This window comes from Batrachochytrium dendrobatidis (genome assembly GCF_000203795.2).
Source record: "Batrachochytrium dendrobatidis JAM81 unplaced genomic scaffold BATDEscaffold_7, whole genome shotgun sequence".
NCBI lineage: Eukaryota > Fungi > Chytridiomycota > Chytridiomycetes > Rhizophydiales > Batrachochytrium > Batrachochytrium dendrobatidis.
Window position 1 is genome coordinate 817,398 of NW_006281105.1, and position 19,706 is coordinate 837,103.

The 19,706-nt window shown below is 39.0% G+C and overlaps 6 protein-coding genes across 6 annotated transcripts; 4 read left to right on the top strand and 2 right to left on the bottom strand.

The window, feature by feature from the left end:
- Positions 1-6: 6 nt before the first annotated feature.
- Positions 7-567, top strand: BATDEDRAFT_89435 (uncharacterized protein; the record flags this gene model as incomplete). The annotated part of the gene is made up of 2 exons (XM_006679603.1): positions 7-204; positions 271-567. 2 exons carry the CDS (start codon positions 7-9, stop codon positions 565-567), a joined length of 495 nt encoding a protein of 164 aa, XP_006679666.1.
- A 610-nt stretch (positions 568-1,177) lies between these two features.
- On the bottom strand, positions 1,178-2,876 carry BATDEDRAFT_19828 (uncharacterized protein). Its single transcript, XM_006679333.1, has 5 exons — positions 2,831-2,876; positions 2,390-2,573; positions 1,897-2,045; positions 1,464-1,779; positions 1,178-1,388 (listed from the first exon to the last, which is right to left on the bottom strand). The coding sequence occupies exons 2-5, from the start codon at positions 2,570-2,572 to the stop codon at positions 1,218-1,220; spliced, it is 819 nt and encodes a 272-aa protein (XP_006679396.1). The 5' UTR covers position 2,573; positions 2,831-2,876; the 3' UTR covers positions 1,178-1,217.
- A 779-nt stretch (positions 2,877-3,655) lies between these two features.
- On the top strand, positions 3,656-4,485 carry BATDEDRAFT_4359 (cardiolipin synthase; the record flags this gene model as incomplete). The annotated part of the gene is made up of 4 exons (XM_006679268.2): positions 3,656-3,917; positions 3,990-4,075; positions 4,135-4,295; positions 4,404-4,485. Coding segments are annotated over 4 exons (591 nt in total), but the record flags the coding sequence as incomplete, so codon positions are not given.
- Positions 4,486-4,573: 88 nt separating this feature from the next.
- BATDEDRAFT_89148 (uncharacterized protein) lies at positions 4,574-5,997 on the bottom strand (the record flags this gene model as incomplete). Its single annotated transcript, XM_006679673.1, has 8 exons — positions 4,574-4,681; positions 4,767-4,875; positions 4,938-5,025; positions 5,102-5,263; positions 5,340-5,466; positions 5,544-5,620; positions 5,677-5,841; positions 5,898-5,997. 8 exons carry the CDS (start codon positions 5,995-5,997, stop codon positions 4,574-4,576), a joined length of 936 nt encoding a protein of 311 aa, XP_006679736.1.
- Positions 5,998-13,378: 7,381 nt separating this feature from the next.
- BATDEDRAFT_16867 (glycine decarboxylase subunit T) lies at positions 13,379-15,606 on the top strand. Its single transcript, XM_006679324.1, has 8 exons — positions 13,379-13,505; positions 13,699-13,871; positions 14,071-14,360; positions 14,425-14,567; positions 14,641-14,821; positions 14,924-15,064; positions 15,158-15,359; positions 15,451-15,606. The coding sequence occupies exons 1-8, from the start codon at positions 13,404-13,406 to the stop codon at positions 15,464-15,466; spliced, it is 1,248 nt and encodes a 415-aa protein (XP_006679387.1). The 5' UTR covers positions 13,379-13,403; the 3' UTR covers positions 15,467-15,606.
- A 229-nt stretch (positions 15,607-15,835) lies between these two features.
- On the top strand, positions 15,836-19,634 carry BATDEDRAFT_35276 (uncharacterized protein; the record flags this gene model as incomplete). The annotated part of the gene is made up of 10 exons (XM_006679499.1): positions 15,836-15,886; positions 16,502-16,700; positions 16,787-17,076; positions 17,170-17,274; positions 17,365-17,445; positions 17,531-17,596; positions 17,672-17,776; positions 17,859-17,987; positions 18,064-18,287; positions 18,367-19,634. 10 exons carry the CDS (start codon positions 15,836-15,838, stop codon positions 19,172-19,174), a joined length of 2,058 nt encoding a protein of 685 aa, XP_006679562.1. The 3' UTR covers positions 19,175-19,634.
- Positions 19,635-19,706: the final 72 nt, after the last annotated feature.

Below are 19,706 nucleotides of genomic sequence, written 5' to 3' on the forward strand. Positions count from 1 at the left end.
ATTTTGATGGATACAGCAATTGTTTATAAAGAAAAAGTCGAAGATTTAGATATAGAGGTGATTATGATGTCAGGAAAACAGACTGCACCTGCAGAGCGAGGCTGTTATGTGTCTGGATTACATCTTTTTGGTGCTTCATTTGATTTTCACAAAAATGTATTGTGTAAAAATCAACCCTCAAAACTCGAGACTGCGTTGCCATGTGTAGGTTTTATGGTTTACAGTTGGATCATATTGTAAAATGAGTGCTTATATTGTACATCATTATAGGTATGGCTTCAACCTGTATCAAAAATTGCACCCATAAAACCAGGAAAATCACCCAACCTCGAAGTTCCGAGGCCGAAAATGGCTATGCTACGCACGCGCCAACGAATAGGTTGTCCAGTATACATCTATCATTCCAAAAATACACTTGAAAACAAAGATCTTGATGATTGTTCCAAGTCGGCCAATACTGGAACGCCCAGTCCTGAAGATCTATACTTGTTTTATGCCGAGTTTTCTACCGAAGTTCCAGTGAAATTTTGGATTGAAAAAAATATCTCGATAGTATGCGAAGTTTAGCTATTCGACTGCAACTACTACTCTTGTACTGATAGTAGTATATGTTTCTAATATTTTGTTAGCACACGATTAATACAATTCCTATTCAAACTCACAATTTAATGCGTTAATAAACTGAATTTGTTTGTCATTAGCTATCATCACTCCCTGAGATCCATCCCCAAGCCAATAAACTGATTTGCTAGACCGTCATGCTTATTTAAAATGGATTTCTAATTGCACTGCATTGTTTAATAGTAGCACATTTAATTTATAGTAAGTATTGGTTAAAGATTCTCTGACTGAAAGCAACAAGTGTAATAGGCAGATTCCACAATTCATTCGCCGTGGTGATTGCCAATTCTAAAATTCATGAAAGGCTAAAGGAGATGTTAATATATTTGCAGCCATAAAATATATTGTTTAAACCAATCATTCTGGGTAGCATATCTATCGGTTATAGACTCGGAATCCAATGCTACATTGGCTTAAACAAGTTTAGTATCTTTTAAAACTTCAAAATTAGAAATAATGTAAAAGGACAACTCATCATGGTACACTCTCTGCAGTATAATACGTCCTAGATGAGGTTGATATCACGCTTTCAGTTTCAACATTATCCATGGTCAATGCATGCTTCCAAAAACATTTATTTATAAGTCATTGAGTGTTCATTGAGATTTTTTAGTAGCCTTCTTGAGCTTCCACTGTTGATATGCGTTGTCGGTTCCAAATGCCCAGTCCCACCAACGGAAAGACGACGAGTAGTTTCCTACAAATGCCATATGATGGTAGTCGTGGAAATCTGCCCCTGCCCAAAATGGAAAGATATGACGAAGCGACTAAAGTTTAAACTATGTAAGTAGCAATCCAGTGCAAATAGATCTAGTCAAATACAACGTATTTCCATTGCTTACCCATGGGAAATCATATCCAGAATGAGAATCAACCACTTGGATCAGTCGAACAGCAAGCCAAACTGCCAGACTAATCACATGTAGATCGTGGAACGTCAGTACCCACACCAAAGGGCCCAAAAAGAATCCTAGACCAAGAATAAGTGTTTCCATTGGATGTGCATATTCCGAGGCAATTCCAAATGGTGCGGAAAATTCATGATGTAATTTGTGGATGTTTTTGTAAAGAATGCCCCAGTGCAGCAGACGGTGCGCAAAGTACTGATAAAAGTCTTCCATAAACAAAAAGAACAACGAGGTGGTGATGAGATGAGAGCTGATCGAGATCAGGTCGATGGGTATGCAAAATCATTTGTTGATATGTTAGCTTGTGGTTCAACTATGCTCAAAATCTACTATTGTGATGTATAATCAATCAGAAAGATATACCCACATGGTAGGAAAGGGGGTTTCAAGGAATCTCATGCCAAGGGCCATGGCAAGTGGATGGAAAGCCATCATCATGGGCAGCTGCAGGAAGGTTTGATGAAACATAACATGGGTTGCACATTTCCACCATTGTGCGTTTGTGATGGGCTTGACCTATTGCATAGATTAAATGTAAAACAGTCATGTTATCCGAGTCAAATCTTGTCATGTTCAAACATGGATTGGGTAATGTATATAACCGGACATTATCATGACTAAAAGCATATCATCAAGTGTCAGGGCAATACAAGGTGTATTTGGCAAAACTGCAATGACTCAAAAGGGCGGAAGTGATAGCCAAACAGGATAGTCAAAGTAAAGACGCACTAAGCAGCGGTGATTAACCCCATGGTACACAGCAGCACGAAGCAAGACTGCAATACACACTACGGAGCACAATATCACCCCGACATTGATTGATGGCGAGAAGCCAACCAGACTACAATAAAAATACTTACATCTTGAATCTTGAACTGTCGAAAGTATGGAATGCGATCTGCAATCATGTAGGGAATGTAGCGAGTGACAAAGACAAACTCATGCCAGAGAAACAGTACTATTGCCAGACGCACAGCAGGTCTTTCAGTTCCATCAAATATCTCGACCCATTTACGCTCTAGAAAGTTGGGTTCATAGTGCATGCTGTCATAGATTGCCAGCAGATGAATTGAGATATACAGATCAAGTAGTTAGTAAAGAGAAACCAGTATAAAGTGTTGATGAAAGTGAATAGTTGAAGATGTGGAAAGCAGTAATGACATGTATATCAGGCAATGCACTCAAAGAGCATCATAGACCAACAATGCCTGGTTTGTCTGTAGATGGACTATACTGCATAGCAATATATTCCAGTAAAGACAACACATTTTCATGGATATATCAGAATTAATAACACCTACGAGACATTAATATGTCCACTTGTTGTAAGCCAGCTTGCGGCAGTTTGAGCAAACGGAGAATCCATATGTTGATGACTTGAAGAGTCAAGTTGAATATTGAAGATTTTAGCAAATTAAAATTGTTAAAAATCGGTTGCAATTCAAATATTTAAAGTTGACTTGATTTCACTCCTGTAACGGAAACTAGTGAATATTGTTTGGAATTGTAATGTTGTTTGCATTTCTTTCATACGATCGACTCGGTTTTACAAAATTCAAAGTAATTCCAGCAACTTAGTGGACATTAGCAATGAATGGAATACAATTAGATGTAACCTTTCAAGTGTTGGATAAAACTCTTACCAAAAGTATTTGTGAAATAATATTGCAATTGCTGGACACTCGTTGCAAGTTTGTATAGTTTTCAACTAGAAATATTTCATAGATTGCATTTTTATTTCTTGATGCAACCCATCAAATATGCAGCAAATCCCAACCATAATCCATAGTATGCCATTGCTATATCCAGTATGCAAAAGACTGTTGGGTTGCGTTTCACAATCCATCTCTTATATTCCCTCCATCAGACATAGATGGACTCTGCCAACGCATGTTACTGAATTTTATTCCAAACCATCGTCGTTAATGCTACTCGCTATCCAGAATGGCCGTGTTTGGCAATATGGCTCAACTCGACATCGATTTAGGATTACAAATGAAACCCACTTCACTTGCTCAACTGCATATCAGCGATCCTATTCTACTATTCCATCTCCAAAACCAGCAGTTTCTCAGTCGGATTCATCTGTTCAGCAACCAGTTGTCAAACTACCCAAATATCCTACAGAAAATATATATACACTGCCCAATGCATTGACAGTCTCTAGAATACTCATGACTCCTATAATTGGGTATCTGATTGTTCAACAGTCTTTCACTATGGCATGTGGTTTATTGGCTGTTGCTGCATTCACTGATTTGCTTGATGGATTTTTGGCTCGTCAATACAACCAAAAAACTGTTTTGGGCTCAGTATTGGATCCTGCCGCCGATAAGATCCTAATGGTCACCTTGGCTGTTTCTCTGTGTCAGGCTGGACTGGTTCCATGTATGTTTAAATGACGGACTCGATCCACGTTTGATCTCAAGTTATACTAATTCCATCGAGTTTAATGTGTAGTTTATTTGGCATCACTGATTATATTTCGAGATATCGCATTGGTTGCTGCTACTGCATTCTATAGATATATCTCTCTTTCTCCACCAGTAAGCATACAATCTATTCATACGATTTTACTATACTGACTAATCTTGATATGTCATAGAAAACTATTGCAAGATACTTTGACGTTTCGCTACCATCCGCCGAGGTTCATCCACCATTGATTTCCAAAATCAACACTTTCTTGCAGTTGGCACTCATGGCTGCATCAATATCCATGCCAATTATTGGTCTCACCGAGCATTTTTTCTTGACATGTCTTCAGTAAGTATACTGATTTCATCCCAAAGTTGGATATGCACAAACCATCATTTACGCATGCTATCTAGCCTGTGCTCATTCTTCATTTGGGTTTGAAATGATTGAAAATAGATATGCTACAGGAATTACTACGATTTGGTCAGGGCTGCACTACTTGATTTCTCCCAATGTCATCAAAATACTAAAACAGTAATCCAACTAGGCCACATAACTGCATCACGAAAAATCCAGTTCAAGTCTACACAAAACAATAGATCAAATGAAAATAGTCTGATCATATATTACTTTGAACTAGGTTTGGTAGTAGCAGGCTTGAAAAAAGATGTGAGAGGTTTCATACCACTTTTGCTAGCTTTGGCAATATTATGCTGTCCACGAGACAATTTGATCTATCGTCATCCAAATGATTTAGGTTTCAAACGGTATCACATTCTTGGTTTATCAATCAAACAATACTGCAATGAAATAGCTTACCTGCTTAGTTGGCTTTGTCGAGGTGTTTGGTAGCGAAGATGCCGTTCGCTTTGTGATTTCGGAATTAAAGTACACATGCTGTTTGGACCAAATCGGGTCATTTTTAAATCTACACAAGTACACTATTGTAAGATGGCTGGTATACATCAATCAATCAAAGTAGTGGTTTACCCCAAATGATCCAAGAACATTTCTTTCCATTTTGGCGTAAGATGTTCAGCAATGGTCTGAAATGCGATACGTTGATACAGCAATGTGTCTAGATATACATTCATCAAAAATCAGATTCAGCGAGATGTTGAATTGGTAATAGATTGTGCAAGAATTAGTAATACCTGCTGGTGTATTATGTAGAAGCTTAGCGTCCTCGATAAGTGGAATGAATGCAGGAATACTGCCATTGCTGGCCTTGACAACTAATCGATCTACTTTGGCGTTAAGCCAAGCAAGGAATTTTGAATCTGATAGTCTATAAAACAAGCCAATGTTTTCAATATCTACAATTGACATTGAACAAATGAAACCATTAAAAATGCATCACAACTCCAACCAATCGAATTAAACATGACATACCGTTGATATCACAAATACTAGAAATGATATGTTCATCAAGTGTTGAAGCCAAGAGAGCAAAATCTGGAAAATTGTCATCAACAACCAGATCCGTCCATTGCATGAATCGTCCAGGTGATTCAGTGCTCTAAACAAGTGAGTTGATCAAAAGGTTAAACTTGAAATCCAACGTGTTGCATACATAATGAAGCAGTTTCAAGAAACCTTTTGTCTATGAAAGTCCAGTATTGGAGCAAGAACAAAAAGCGGATCGTATGGAGTAGTAACATAAAGAGAACCATCTAATCACTAAAAGTTAGTTACTCGAGACATGTAGAAATACAGTGACAGTACTTGCCAGCAATGATCTGATTGTCAATAGCCCATGATTTGAATGGAGCTTCTACAAGATGAACCTGAAAGAGTGCAGGAGTCTTGCAGTGAGTCTTGGTAGTTGGAACAAGCAAAAAGGCAGAAGCAAGACCAGTAGCAGGACTAGGCAAGGACAAGACTCTGACATCAACTAGCAGCGAGTGTTAGCAATGAATAATATTAAGATGTTGACATAAAGCTGCTTACCAGATTGATCAGACAGATTGTCCATCAAAGGCAGAAGCATAACTCGTGAATTGGCTGTAGTGTTTCCACTGACTGTGCGATGCTCAATAGATTCCATCATTTCTGGTTAGTTTTCTTGTCCGAATTGCAACGACTTGACATTTAAAAGCTTCAAAGACTATCAACACTGTCATGGAGCCTCCGTACGGGCTTATCGTTGTAATCAAGCGTAATAATCAGGATGGAGGGTAACTAGATATGAATTAGCATTCAACTGGACTGGATTCTTTCTATTCTTGCAGTCCACAATATCATGGTCGGATATTACATCAGATGTGTGCAATGAACTAGCTTCAAAATCACTGCATGGCTGGTGTTGCAACACTCCATTGCTTACTACTCAAGTCCTCTGAAATACTGTTTATATTCAAAACTGCTTTCTATAGTACATACAATTATAACATTCTAGATAACCTCATTGCATAATGAACTTTCATATATCTAGTCCAGTTCAGCCTCTAAAATCAAAAAAAACTAATCTTGTTGCTTTACTCTTTTATATTCCTAGAGCATTTCCAATTATGAATCAGACCACCTTTATTGGAAGGTAAGCCATATCTAGTGGGTTTGTCATTAATACAAGTCGTCTTTAATGTCCAGACGCGTGACTAGTAATGGCTTGGATATCTATCATTACTAACCCAATTTGTCAATATTGAATTGATTCATGTAGAGATGCCAACTGCCATATACGACTACGTCCTCTTGATGTGTCCAAATGTCATGCTGCTATTGAAATTAATGCATCCACTGGAGATGTAAGTCTACTTGAATGTCCAGATGTGATCATGTCTGTATTCTAAACTTTGATGGAATTTTAAATTTAATATACAGGCATATATTACTGACAAGAGTTCCAATGGGACAGGTGTAAATGGGAAAATGATTTCTGTAAAACAGCTGCTTTTGCATCAAGATTTGATCAATATTGGTGACAGGAAATTTAGATTCGAGTACTCGGAGGTATTTACCCCTGACTGGTGTTTCAAAATGTAATCTTGTTTATTCTAAAACTATATTTCTGAAATAGGATCATCGTAATGGAGTCCAGACACCTCTTGCTGCAGAAAAAGAAAATCCCCAAAGCGTTGTCAACAGTGCCCTTTTCAAGAAATCTCTTGATGCAACTATACGTAAAGATAACTCTGACCTGAAACCTACACATTCTCCCCAGTCTAAATCTATTCATACTCGTCGAGTACTGTTTGAAACATCAGCCTCTTTAACAGATACTACTAAGAATGCTCTTGAAACACTAGAACCGCTTCAGGAAATCAAACCCTCTACTAGCTCCGATAGACATACCAGTCCATCAAAAAAGATGTCGATTTCTCACTCTAAAAGCTTTAGAGTAGAAACTCCACTGCCCAATGAACCTTTAATCTGTTCGCACAAAAAAAACACTAGATCTGCTTCAAAAGGCTGTTCAGTTTTGGCTTGCAATGTCAACTCTTTGAGTCCTATAGCTACTATAGAATCACACAAAGCTTACAACGCAAATTACTCCAAGGAAGCAACAGGTGCGAGTGGTTTAGAGATGGGCACTGATTCTGTCTGCCCGTCAACGGCTTTTTCACAACTACAATCTAAAACACCTTTACAGCATCAAACGGATTGTTCAGAATCCTCTCTTACAGTATCATGTGTCAAGGATGCTTTAGAAAAAAATGCACCCACTTCAATCAATACAGCTATTAATGCATCGACAGAATCTACTGTCAATTTCTTGAAAATTAAAGCGGTTGAAAACAAGACAAAAAGTACCCCACAGGATGTGCAGCGTGGTTTTTCCAAAACTTTGGGAGTTTTAAAAAACGATAGCATGAGTCCTTTTATTTCTACAGGAATTCAACTACCAAATCGATTTACTACAACGCCGCAGTCGAGCTCAAGACATACACCATCTAAAAAGGTTGGGGTTAATTTGGCTACATTGGCTGAGCATACACATCGATCTCCTTGTGCTTTAGCAACCAGTTCAGCCTCTACAAATAACACGACCGGACTTGAATCACCATCTATCAAGGCTGCCACAAACAGTAGTAAAAGAACACTGTCTGGTTCACCCAAGACTAGCGGGGTTTCTAAAACTCCAAAACTTGCCAAGTTTTCTGATGCTGCTTTAACTGCGCGATCAAGCTCGTTAACGACTGTCTTTCAAATAAATGGCTTGGAAGCCTCTGCAGATAGTTTGACAAAAGGCAGTTCCTCCACCCCAAGTAAACTACAAAGCATACCTTTGCGCGTTCAGAATATGCTATCTGCCAAAGTAAACTCGCCTGCTAAAAAATCTCTATGCGCATCTCCGTTGGCACGCTCTATATCTGAATCTTCCATCAACGTTTTCAACAGTCCAGCCACAGGTCTCACCACCAGTCTTTTTTGGAGAGAGTTGGACAAATTCGTTGCTACTGCCAAACCCAATCCACATCCCAAACCTATTGCGGATATCTCGCTTTTTGATGACAGTTCAGCCATGACGGAAAATCATTCCACACAATTGCCAACTTCAGTGCCTATAAAACCTTTTATTGAACAACCCGAATGTCCTGCTCCCGTCAATGATATGCTAACCCCAGTCAAAGTTCGATCTAGTCATATTATTTCGAATTCAGCTCCATTCAAACACACTTTTACGACTCCTCCAATTGTAGCCAAGCCTGTCACGGCTAGTAAGTCTACAACTTTTGGATCTAAAGAACTCGCGAATCGGTTTTTATTCCGAAATAATTTAACACAACCAAAAGGCTGTAATGAAACTCAAACTGCAGCATCTGCTATGCATGCTGAAATTTTGGTAGGAAAAAATGATGCACAGGTTTGTTCTTCGCCTACTGTTTCCGCGAACCTCAGTCTAGTTCACAACAGTCCATCTGATATTGCTCCCAAGCGCGGCATTCGATTCGGACCACCTGTAAGTATGATTTTAAAGGCTGCTTTAGATTTTCCAATTAGTGTATACATTCCTTTTGTTTTATTAACTGGCTATCCTTTTAGCTTAATCCTGAAATCTTTGATAGTAAACATCCTCCATCAACTCCTATTCGTCGTGGCGAAAAAGTACGTGCACACCATGCCGATTTTGAAGTTGGATCTGTTTTAAAGTCTGCTTTAAAGCGAAAGAGTTTGGGTCGAACTGGTACAGAGCTTTCTAGTATGTTGTCATCGCCACTGATAAACAATCAACAAACGGATGTGTCATCATTGATGGATTTGTCGTGCAATCCATTGAATCTAAATAGTACAGACTACAACAAAAGCGGTTCTACACCTACTCAGTTGGATGACGTGGCAATTTCAAATACTGCTTTAGAATCTACTGAAAATGACTGCCTTTTATCTGTCAGTCCTCTCTGCCAAGTTTCCAGCGAAAAACTGCATGATTTGTCTACTGAGAACACGTGTATGAGCACAGTTGCCGATATGTCGGTAGTTACGCAAGCACCTGCAGAATCTATTGCTTTTGACAAATCTAATTTGATCTTTTCGAGTAGTTTCAATTCAATCGAGCCAGACAGTCTACCCTTTCAATCTTCCTCCGAGGTGTCTACAACCAGTCCCGTTATTACTGAAAAACAAACTACTTGGATACAAACTGAGTCAGTGCAAGGTGATGAAGCTACAATACCGGCTCTACCCGTTTTGTTTGATACGGTTGCTGATAATCTGGATTCTACTGCCGTTACAGACACATTGATCTTATCGTCGCCTACTGTTGGCAAAGTTGAAAATGTCAATGCCATATCCGAGCTTGTTTTGCAAACAGATGCTACTGTGGTGCAGTTGGATCGACCAACTACTATATATAGCTCACTGCATGCTGATTCTGCGGATATTTCACTCGCAGATAGTCTGAATGGTATGCTAGATGATTCTGTGGAATCCAACTCAAATAGCATTGATCGTTCAGATTTGGATGACTTGTCGGAATCTTCAGTAATGCTCGCTACTCATTCCGACACTTGGCATAACATAGACTCCATTACTTTGGATATGGTGACAGAGACAACACCACTTTCACTTGAAGAAAACGTTACACTACCTGTAGATGCCGTACAAACTAGTTCACCCGTTATGATACGTGATATAGCATCCACGTCCTTAAAGCCATCCGAATCACTGAATGAGCAGACTAGTACTGACGTTGATTTAAAACAAGATACAGCAATCGATATGCATGAATATGATAAAATCGAAGAAACACTCGAGTCGAAATCTTACATCAACAACACTGAGCCTGTCGAGCTGCAGAACACAGCAACAACTGAACCTTTGAAGATGGAGTGTGTACTGACATTAGATGGTATTGATCAGCAACCTACAGAAGAAACCTGGCTTCTCAAGACTCCGACTAAAGAATCACATACTTCCACTGCTACAACCCCCGACATGCATGATCTGGAAATACTTTCAACTCTCAAAACCGAGCAGAATCTGGATAACTCATTAAATCTTTTAAACACTCCTACCATATCCAGCTTCGTAGAAGATGTAAAGACTATTGAAGAGTGCGCGGACTTTGCTGACACTCTTGGTAATGACGCTGAACAAGAAGTGGTTTTGATTAAAAAAATGGATACCCGGACCAAAGATGCTTCCTGTGCCGAGATTCAAACTTCAGAGTTCTTTTCAGCTGATGTTTCTGCCAAGATTATAGATACTGTCACGATTCCAATCATACCACAAGTAGATGATTTTGTTGATAATGACCAATATACTTGTGAAGTTGGCAAACCCAGCATGGTTGCTACTCTAAAGCCTTCAAATACTAAAACCAAGTCAAGACAAAAAAAGGCAACAACAACGCCTGATATGCGTGGATTGAGAAAGCTTATGAAAACTCCCAAGGCTCAAGTGGATGTTGACTTTGATGGATTGGCAGATATTTTAAAGACTCCAGTATTAGCAGACGATTCTTTGGTTGTAAATCTCAATGCTTCTTGTACTCCAAAGCACTTGCATAGTACTCGAACTGATGTCACTCCGATTACTGCTTCCAAGTCTACCCCATCTACTATGCTGGCATCTTTTTCTAAAAATGTAAACTCTACCACTCCAGCTCAAAATTGTCAATCTCTAAAAAAGAATTTGACAGCCATGTCCAGCATTAAATCATCTAGTGCATCACAAACTAATCTAGAGACGGGAACGAATGGGGTAACTCCTATCAAGTCTCAGCAACCCAACATATGCGACATGTCTCAAGCACGCATCCCAAAAATGTTTCAAAAAATGCATGGGAAAACTCAAAAGCAACCCGCAGAAATACTTTATCTTGGTATTCGGGATCTTATGCGCACTCCAAAGAAGGCTGCTTCCGAGTGCCAAACCAACTATAATGGTTTAGCAGATATATTTGCTACACCTCATCCATGTCGCGTAGCCGATGTTGATCTAGAAAATACAAAGAGTCCACTAGGTTTCACGGTTTCTGCTAAAAGCCAGCAAGCAACAATGGGTTTGCGTACACCCGATAAAGCCAACAAATATGCTGGAAAACCAACTTCTGTCTTGCATTCCTTGGATGGAAAACACAAGAAAACTAAAGGAAAAGCGTGCACTTTATCATCTAGAGCGTTTCACAGCGCTTCAGCAAAATCATTTGATGCTTGGCCACTTGGCTCTAAAATGGTGAGTACCAAAGTGACAAAGAAAATGGGCAATCACACCGCAGCTGATACTGGCGTGACTACCACTCCTACTTCAACAGCTAGTTTGGTTCAAAGAATGCTGAGTTTTACCAGCACACCAAAAATTTCAACACCTACTCCCAAAATAGCAACTCCAAATATTGCTTCTTCAGATGCTGTAGCAGTAGATACTACTGTAGACGTGAGTAAAAAAGGCATTTCTTTGTCAACTACTCCAGTAAACACTTCTAAACAGATAAAAGAATTCCCACGCTTGTCTAGCCGTAAAACACGCCGTCGCGCACGTAAACTCAGTCAATCGTTTTTAACAGAAACCATTTCTACAACTCAGAAAGCACCAGTGCTTGATTGCCTTTCTACCAATGTTTCAACTACTGAACTGGTATCTCGGAAAACAAAGCAGAATGCCAAGACTGTTTTGCAAGATGCCACGGCTGTATCTGGCGACTCTAATGGCTCTCCTGAAGCACTGGTTGTAATAGAAAAACGAAAAACAAAAAACAATGCTAAACAATCCAAAGATGTCACTGTTGAAGTGAAATGTTCAGTTGAACACACTCATGCTCCTTTTGAAGTGTCCACTGTGTCTGAAACTACTACTGCGAAAGTAAAGCGATCTACAAGACATATTCAAGTGGCAGATACTTTTGAGCAAGAGCCTGTCAGAGTCAAGCAGCGTGCAGTCAAACATACCCGTGCAACATCAGAGATAAAAGACGAATATTCTAAAACAGCCATCAAGACAAAACAAACTCGACGTGGCGTTCCAGCTACTTTAAAATATGAGGATCCTATTGATACCGATAACAAAACTAGCTCTGATAGTTTGACTGCACCTATTACAGAAACCATTGAACCCAACTCTGAAATCAATTTGAAGCCACAGCTCGATGACGATGCGGTTGTAGTGAAGCCTATTTCTCGCAAGAAAAAGACAGCTAAAAAGGTATTGGAGTCAACTATAGAGACCAGGCATTCACTTTTGGTGGTGAATGATACGGTTGATGAGGTTGACAAGAATGCGGCCACCAAAGCCAAACCAAGAGCCACGCGTCGAGGATTAAACTATACTGCACCAGACACCACTACAAAAGAGCATGTTGTCAAGGTTGAAAATATGATCGAGCAGTCTGTTGCTCTTGATATATCAAGCGTACCAAAAAAGCGTGGTCGATCAACTAAATCGGTATTGGTAGCTGAATCTGCTACGGATGTTTCCGAACCTATAGTGGAAAATACTGAACCACCACCAGTTCATATGAAAAGTAGATCTAAGCGAATCAAAGTTGACCCTACAGACTCTAAATCAGAAAAAAAAGATAATGCTAGTATCTCTAGTAGATCATCTACTCGACGCAAGGCAAATAAACAGTAGTGGATGCCAGCAGACAAATTATTCTATATATGTGCTTAAGCTAATCCTGAAATATCATATGGAAATATTTCTTGGAACACAATCTCTCATTATCTTGGCTCAATAAATTTTTATCCATCAAAATCAATGTGTTGATGTACTGAGTGAGAACAATCCAATCCACTATTTGAACAAAATGACGAGTTTGGTGATTGCAGAATGCGTGGTTGTGAAAAATGGGGATAATCTCGGTTCAAAACTATAGTTTGTATTATATGATAGAGTTGTGTGTATTGAACAGTAGTCAATTTGTAATAGGAAAGCACAATGAATATTCAACTATTATTCCAAAGATAAGTTCCATTTGACGTGAATACGGGTTGAATATTTTTTTGAGGACAACGAATGGGCCATTAGATTGCAAGTTTCCTTTAAAACTTGAGCATACAACTATTTTGGAAAATGCTTTCTACTGCCTCGTTGCTGCGTTTGGGCGGGAAATCTGTTGAGACGACTTCCAGGTCACAATGGGTGCGTTGCATGGCATCTGCTCCTAGCTCTCAGGTACATATTTTCAGTCGAGAAATTTGGCAGTTTGGATAGATGGAAATCACTAATTTGAGAGCAGCATCAAGATGCAGCCATCACGATCTGATGGATCATGAACAGCTGAATTGAGGCTTTTGATATCATTGCATCCACTACTGTATATTAAACACCCAGATATGAGCAATTTAAAATACTAATTCTTTGACAGCCATTCAAGCGTACATCATTGTATGACTTTCATGTTAAAAATGGAGGGAAAATGGTAGAATTTGCTGGCTGGGATATGCCTGTTCAGTACTCTTCGCTGGGTGTTCTCGACTCTCATCTCTGGACTAGGAAGCATGCATCCATCTTTGACGTATCCCATATGCTCCAAACCAGGTACATTCCATCACAATCAAGATTAACGCATTCATTGCATTATAAAAATCAAATTTAATCCACAGCTTGATTGGGCCAATATTTTGGGCAGTTTTGTTTAAAACACCTTTGGATACCAACTGCTGGATAGGATCGTTCTCATTGCCTATTCGTGATCTTTATATCGTGCCTGACTAATTTTTTGTATTATATCATCAAGATGGTCTGGCAAGGATCATGTCAAGTTCATGGAGTCTCTTGTTGTCGGTGACATTGCCGGTCTCCAGATGGGATCATCTACTCTTTCCGTTTTCACCAACGAAAAAGGAGGAATTATTGACGATACTGTTATTAATCGTCAGGATGATAAAGGTCTATACGTTGTTTCCAACGCTGGTTGTGCTGATAAGGATCTTGCCCATATTCGCAAACAGCTCGCTGATTTCCAGAACAAGGGCGGAGATGTCGATGTCAAGGTTCTTGACAATGTTTCCCTGATCGCATTGCAGGGTAAGTTGTGTTGCTTCTCACATTAAAATTAAACTGGTGATTGATTGGATTGCTTTGAATTTAGGTCCTGATGCTGCCACTGTGGTTCAGAGTCTAACCAAGGAGGATTTATCCAAATTTGGATTCATGACGAGTCGCCACATGGATATTGCCGGCGTTGATGTATACGCATCTCGCTGCGGATACACAGGCGAAGACGGCTTTGAAGTAACTTGTTTAGTTTTGGCAATCTCCCGATAAATATGCTACTTGTTTTGACTTATATGTTGCACCACTGTAGATTTCCGTTGCCCACAAAGATGCGGTCGCGTTGACTCAGAAACTGTTGGACCATCCCCATGTTGAGCTTGCTGGTCTTGGTGCCAGAGATAGTCTGCGACTTGAAGCAGGTCTTTGTCTTTACGGACATGACTTGAACGAAGACATTACCCCTGCCGAAGGTGGTTTGACATGGACGATTGGTATGTTGCGTGTGTAGATACTTTTATTCAATCGCTTGTCTTGTACTCGATCTTTTATGTTGAATTATACTGACACGAGTTTCTGATATTTGGGTTAAATAGGAAAGCGTCGTCGAGCTGAAGGTGGATTCCTTGGTGCAGACAAGATCCTGTCTCAACTTAAAGTCACTGCCAAGGGAAATGTCCAGCTTGATGTTGCTAACCGTCGCGTTGGCTTTATTGTTTCTGGTGCTCCCGCTCGTGGTGAGTTTACACTGCCAAAAAACTGTATTTTTAATATATTTGATGATTATATACTTAGTCTATATCGAAAAATGATTATTTTACTACCTGTAGAGGGAGCCGAGATTTACGACAAGGTCAATGGCACCAAAATCGGTACGATTACCAGCGGTTGCCCATCTCCTAGCATGATGAAAAACATTGGTATGGGATACATTCAAACTGGATTCCACAAAATTGGTACAGAAGTTCAGGTCAAGGTTCGCAATCGATTCCAACCTGCAGTTGTTTCCAAGATGCCATTTGTTGCACACAAGTAAGTATACTTGTTTTGATCTCACTTACATAATACTGTATTGCAAAAGACGGGTATGCTTACATTGACTATTTGGGATTTGTTGATATAGCTATTTCCGTGGTTAAATACAATGATTACATTAAGGAAAAGTTTCAATTTGCTTTTGGGATTCGTTGCAACTGAAATACAATGGTTTAGATTCCTACAATTGAATTTGCAAGATTGATGGATGAATAAATTACATTTTCGAAACATTACAGACAAGACAAATGTATTACAATGAGCATTAAACAAACTCAGATCTTTGCGACTAAACCAGTTTCTAGAATTGAATTTTTGATACAGAAACAACTCGACAGATTCAAAGCATGACAAAATGTCAGCAACATCAACTCGTAGTCGCAAGATCCGATTGCAAAGACTTTCCAAGTTCGTGACCAACTTGTTTGGGTTGAATTGTTGGTTTTGTTTTTATACAAATTATTGGATATTACATGGACTCTGCTACATACACTCCTAGTGGTAATGGGAATGCTACTTCAAAGGTACTATCGTATGTCTGTATGGCATCAGAACATGAACACCCGAGCAAGCCTTGAACTGCATTTGAAGCCAGCAACTCTTATGAATGAAACCAACCTTTTGCTATAGTTCTTGTTATTGCTAGATATGGTAGTGATGCATACTATTTTCTATTGATAGTAGCAATGAGATTTCAATGTGGCCATCTAAAATCATGGACTGTTCCTTGCCTACACAACTGGCAACTATATCTCTTGACTTGTGGCATACAAGAAGCCCTTGTCATCATCTGGTCTACCATAAAACAGTTGATCATCTTGACTTATTTATGTGCTATTTACAGCCTGTCACTGCATCTGCCAATGCCGTATCTTTTTATTTTCAGATGCATTTTAGATTCAATACTGATTCGCACTCCATGTCACGGCAATGTGATTGGCTCGCTGCTGGAATCATCTGATTCAATCAAGCACGATACTCTTATTATTCGCCATAGAATGCTGATGGATCGATATGAATCACTGCTCTAACATGTCCCTTGTCTTCATTTGTGCATCATATAGTATGATGTTTTTGTTCACCGATGCTAACTCTGCTTTTGTAACATTTAATTGCTGTCTTGGTTAAATCTACACTAGTCAATGGAACTTGCTTCGCTTCATTACGCCACATTGCATGAATTTCTACTTCCCCATCTAGATTCTCTTGAACACAGTCATGGACAAAGCAAGCAACGAGCGATTGCCAGTGACAAACTGTCCAAACTTACTATTCAACAATTTTTTGAACTTTCGGTTGATGTTTTTGATGAGCTAAAACGTAGAACTTCGGACTCTGGTAGGATTTGATTTTTGTCATAACAAACTGGCTCATTCATCTGTGCAAATCTCATGTATAATTAAACTCGCTACAATTGTATACAGGGGATCCTTTTTTACCAATCAGCAATGATTTCCATCCAAAGCGAAATCAAGCTCGTCAAAAACTTGCTGTTCTTCCACTCTCTCGTTTTCGAACCTTGGCAAGCGACGTTCACTCTGAACTTGACTTTCGTTTTCCTACCATTGCTACAGAAATTAAATCTAGATACGCTACTGGTGATACGTCAAATGCATCTAATGAACCCCAAAGTGTGCCTAAAAAACTAGAAAGCAGTAGCAAAAATGGAGCATCTCTGCAATCTTTGTCTTCTGAAAAAGAACCTTCTCAAACGGTAATATATCTAATATTTGCTGCATCTGCCGTTTTATCGATTTTCAATCACCAACACAGTCTGATTCGTTCCTCTATACCATTATTTTAATAGCCGAGTGTAAATCAAGTGCAAAATGGTGCTTCAACAAAACTGCCTGCCAATGATGGCAAAGCATCTTTGGAAAATCTCATGTCAAACATTGACAATATGATGACGGTATGTTATCTATGTTTACTAGTAAACTTTGCATCCGTGTGGATTTATTTTACAAAATGCATCTGGCCAATATCTAACCCTATGCTTTAGGATGATCGTTCAAGCGACAACTACAAATCCATCATTATTTCTCTTCAAACCCGACTGTCAGATCTTGAAGCTCAGCTGGAGGTGATGCTACCGTATCTCTGATAATGCATGCTAATAGCTTTTTTAAACTAATACTTTTTACTGAAATAAATCTACTATTATTTAGAACGAAAGAACCAACAAAGCAGCTGCACTTATGGATGCCGACTCTGCTTTGCGTCGTGAAAAACAGGTTTGTGCTACAACCAGCCTCTCAAACTATACTTTTTGATAGGTAACAATTACTAATACCGTTTATTTAACACAGAAATACCAAGAGTTGGATAAAGTATATCAGGAAGTTTACTCTAATCATCAAATTTTGAGGCAGGATTACAATAGTTTACAGGACGATTATAATGAGCAGCAACAAGTATATTTTTGACCTATCTTGAGGCCATTCTATGTTTATTTTACAACAGTTTTTGACTATTACTTGCTTGTTCAATATATAGATCTCGGCAGACATTCGTTCCGAAGCCACTAATCTTTTAGAGGAAATCAAGGAACTCTCCATCAAGAATGAAGAGCTTAGAGGCTACGAGAGAACTCATCTTGAAACAATTCAAAAACTCAAAGAGGAGGTATGGTTTACTTTATAGACTCTTACTTTTATTCATTTCACACTGAATTTGTTTTTATTGACTATATGTTAAATAGATTAAACGACTAGATAGTGCTGGATCAAGATCCATTTCACATGATTTCAACTCTGGCACTCCTGTACCTGCCTCGTCTAATAATCACATATCACCACCACAGCCCTTCAATGGTCGTGTCAATATTGACTATGATATCGATGATATTGTTGATGCTGGTATTGTTAGTCTGCATTTTGTAGATTCGTACAAGAATGCTGTTGATGATTTGGTTTCTGTGTCAGGGTATGTTAGAATTTTGGTTATTTTAAACTAGTATTTTATACTTTTTGTACATGATCTAACAGTCATTTATAACATATAGGAGTGAGAATCCTACAAGTGTTCTTGTTGCCATGAAAGGGATTGTTATTGCATGTAGGAGTATTACAGAGGACTCTGAGGCGTATGAAAACAATCCAGAATGTGCACTAGAGGATTATGAGCGAAATGAACTTGTAAATGTCAAGAATAAACTCTCGGCAGCGTTGACGCACCAAATGGGAATTGCCAAAAGTCTTGCCACCAACTTCAGTCTCAACACAGTCGCCTCTCTTGAAGCCGCTACATCAGACTTATCAGCAACAATTGTTGAACTATTGCATATTTATCAAAGACACACAGGACTGTCCAACGCTATTTCTCGCACTGATGAAGATGAAGTAAAGCAGCCTGGTGACTTTGGCTCAACCGAGCAAGACAATTTCACTGGTAGAAACAATAACGGCATCAATGATTCAGCCGAAGATGGTTCATACGAGATTGAAGAGCTTAAAATTTTTTTGGAGCAGCAAACTGATTTGATTGTACAAGCTATTCAGTCTCTTTTGAATGCGATGCGGCAATCATCAAGCTTTGGACAGGGCTTTAAGGACACTGTTGGTGGTATTACCAGCATTGTTGATAATCTTGTTGATGTTTCTCGCGATACATTGAATCGACCGCCTGGTGCAGCGTATCGTGCTAATGGCGGTGAGATTTTGAAGGAACTGGCCGCTGCAAATATCCGTTTGGATGAACTTGGCACGTCAATGATCAACTCTCCACAAAGCAAGGCTCTCAAACAAAAACTTGCTAGCTCGTCCTACGAAATTGCTAAATTTGTCAAGGAGCTTATCAGTTTAATTGAATAGATTTTTTATCGATGCATATCTTGACTTGCTTTGCAACTGATCATGAATACCGTTTTCCAATATCATAATCTATACCTACGCAGCTGTTGCGGAGCCTAGTCTTGTATAGCATGGCTATTTTTCATCATTATTGCTCTTATCTCCAATCTTTACGCACTATTAATCAATCATCTGCTTTATCCTTGTATCAGAATACGCATATAGACTACATCACTATGTGTGCAGTTCATTCATCTTTAGGCTTATGCCTCAATATCACGTTTGAGCTTCAACTATCCTTCGTACCTTTCTGCGCATATTAAACAATACGATCCGGAATTTGATGTTTCTTACTATTTGATATAAATACTGACAATACAAGTAACATTGGCAATAATGATCTGATTTCTTGTTTATTTGAACTCTTACAGCCGTATTCATGTAAAATTCAATACTAAATAAAGGTATCAAAGTACATAATAAACTTTCAGTTCACTGGGAAGCATTGTATTATGCAATTTGACAAGATCGACTGACATTTTTCGTGGTGATT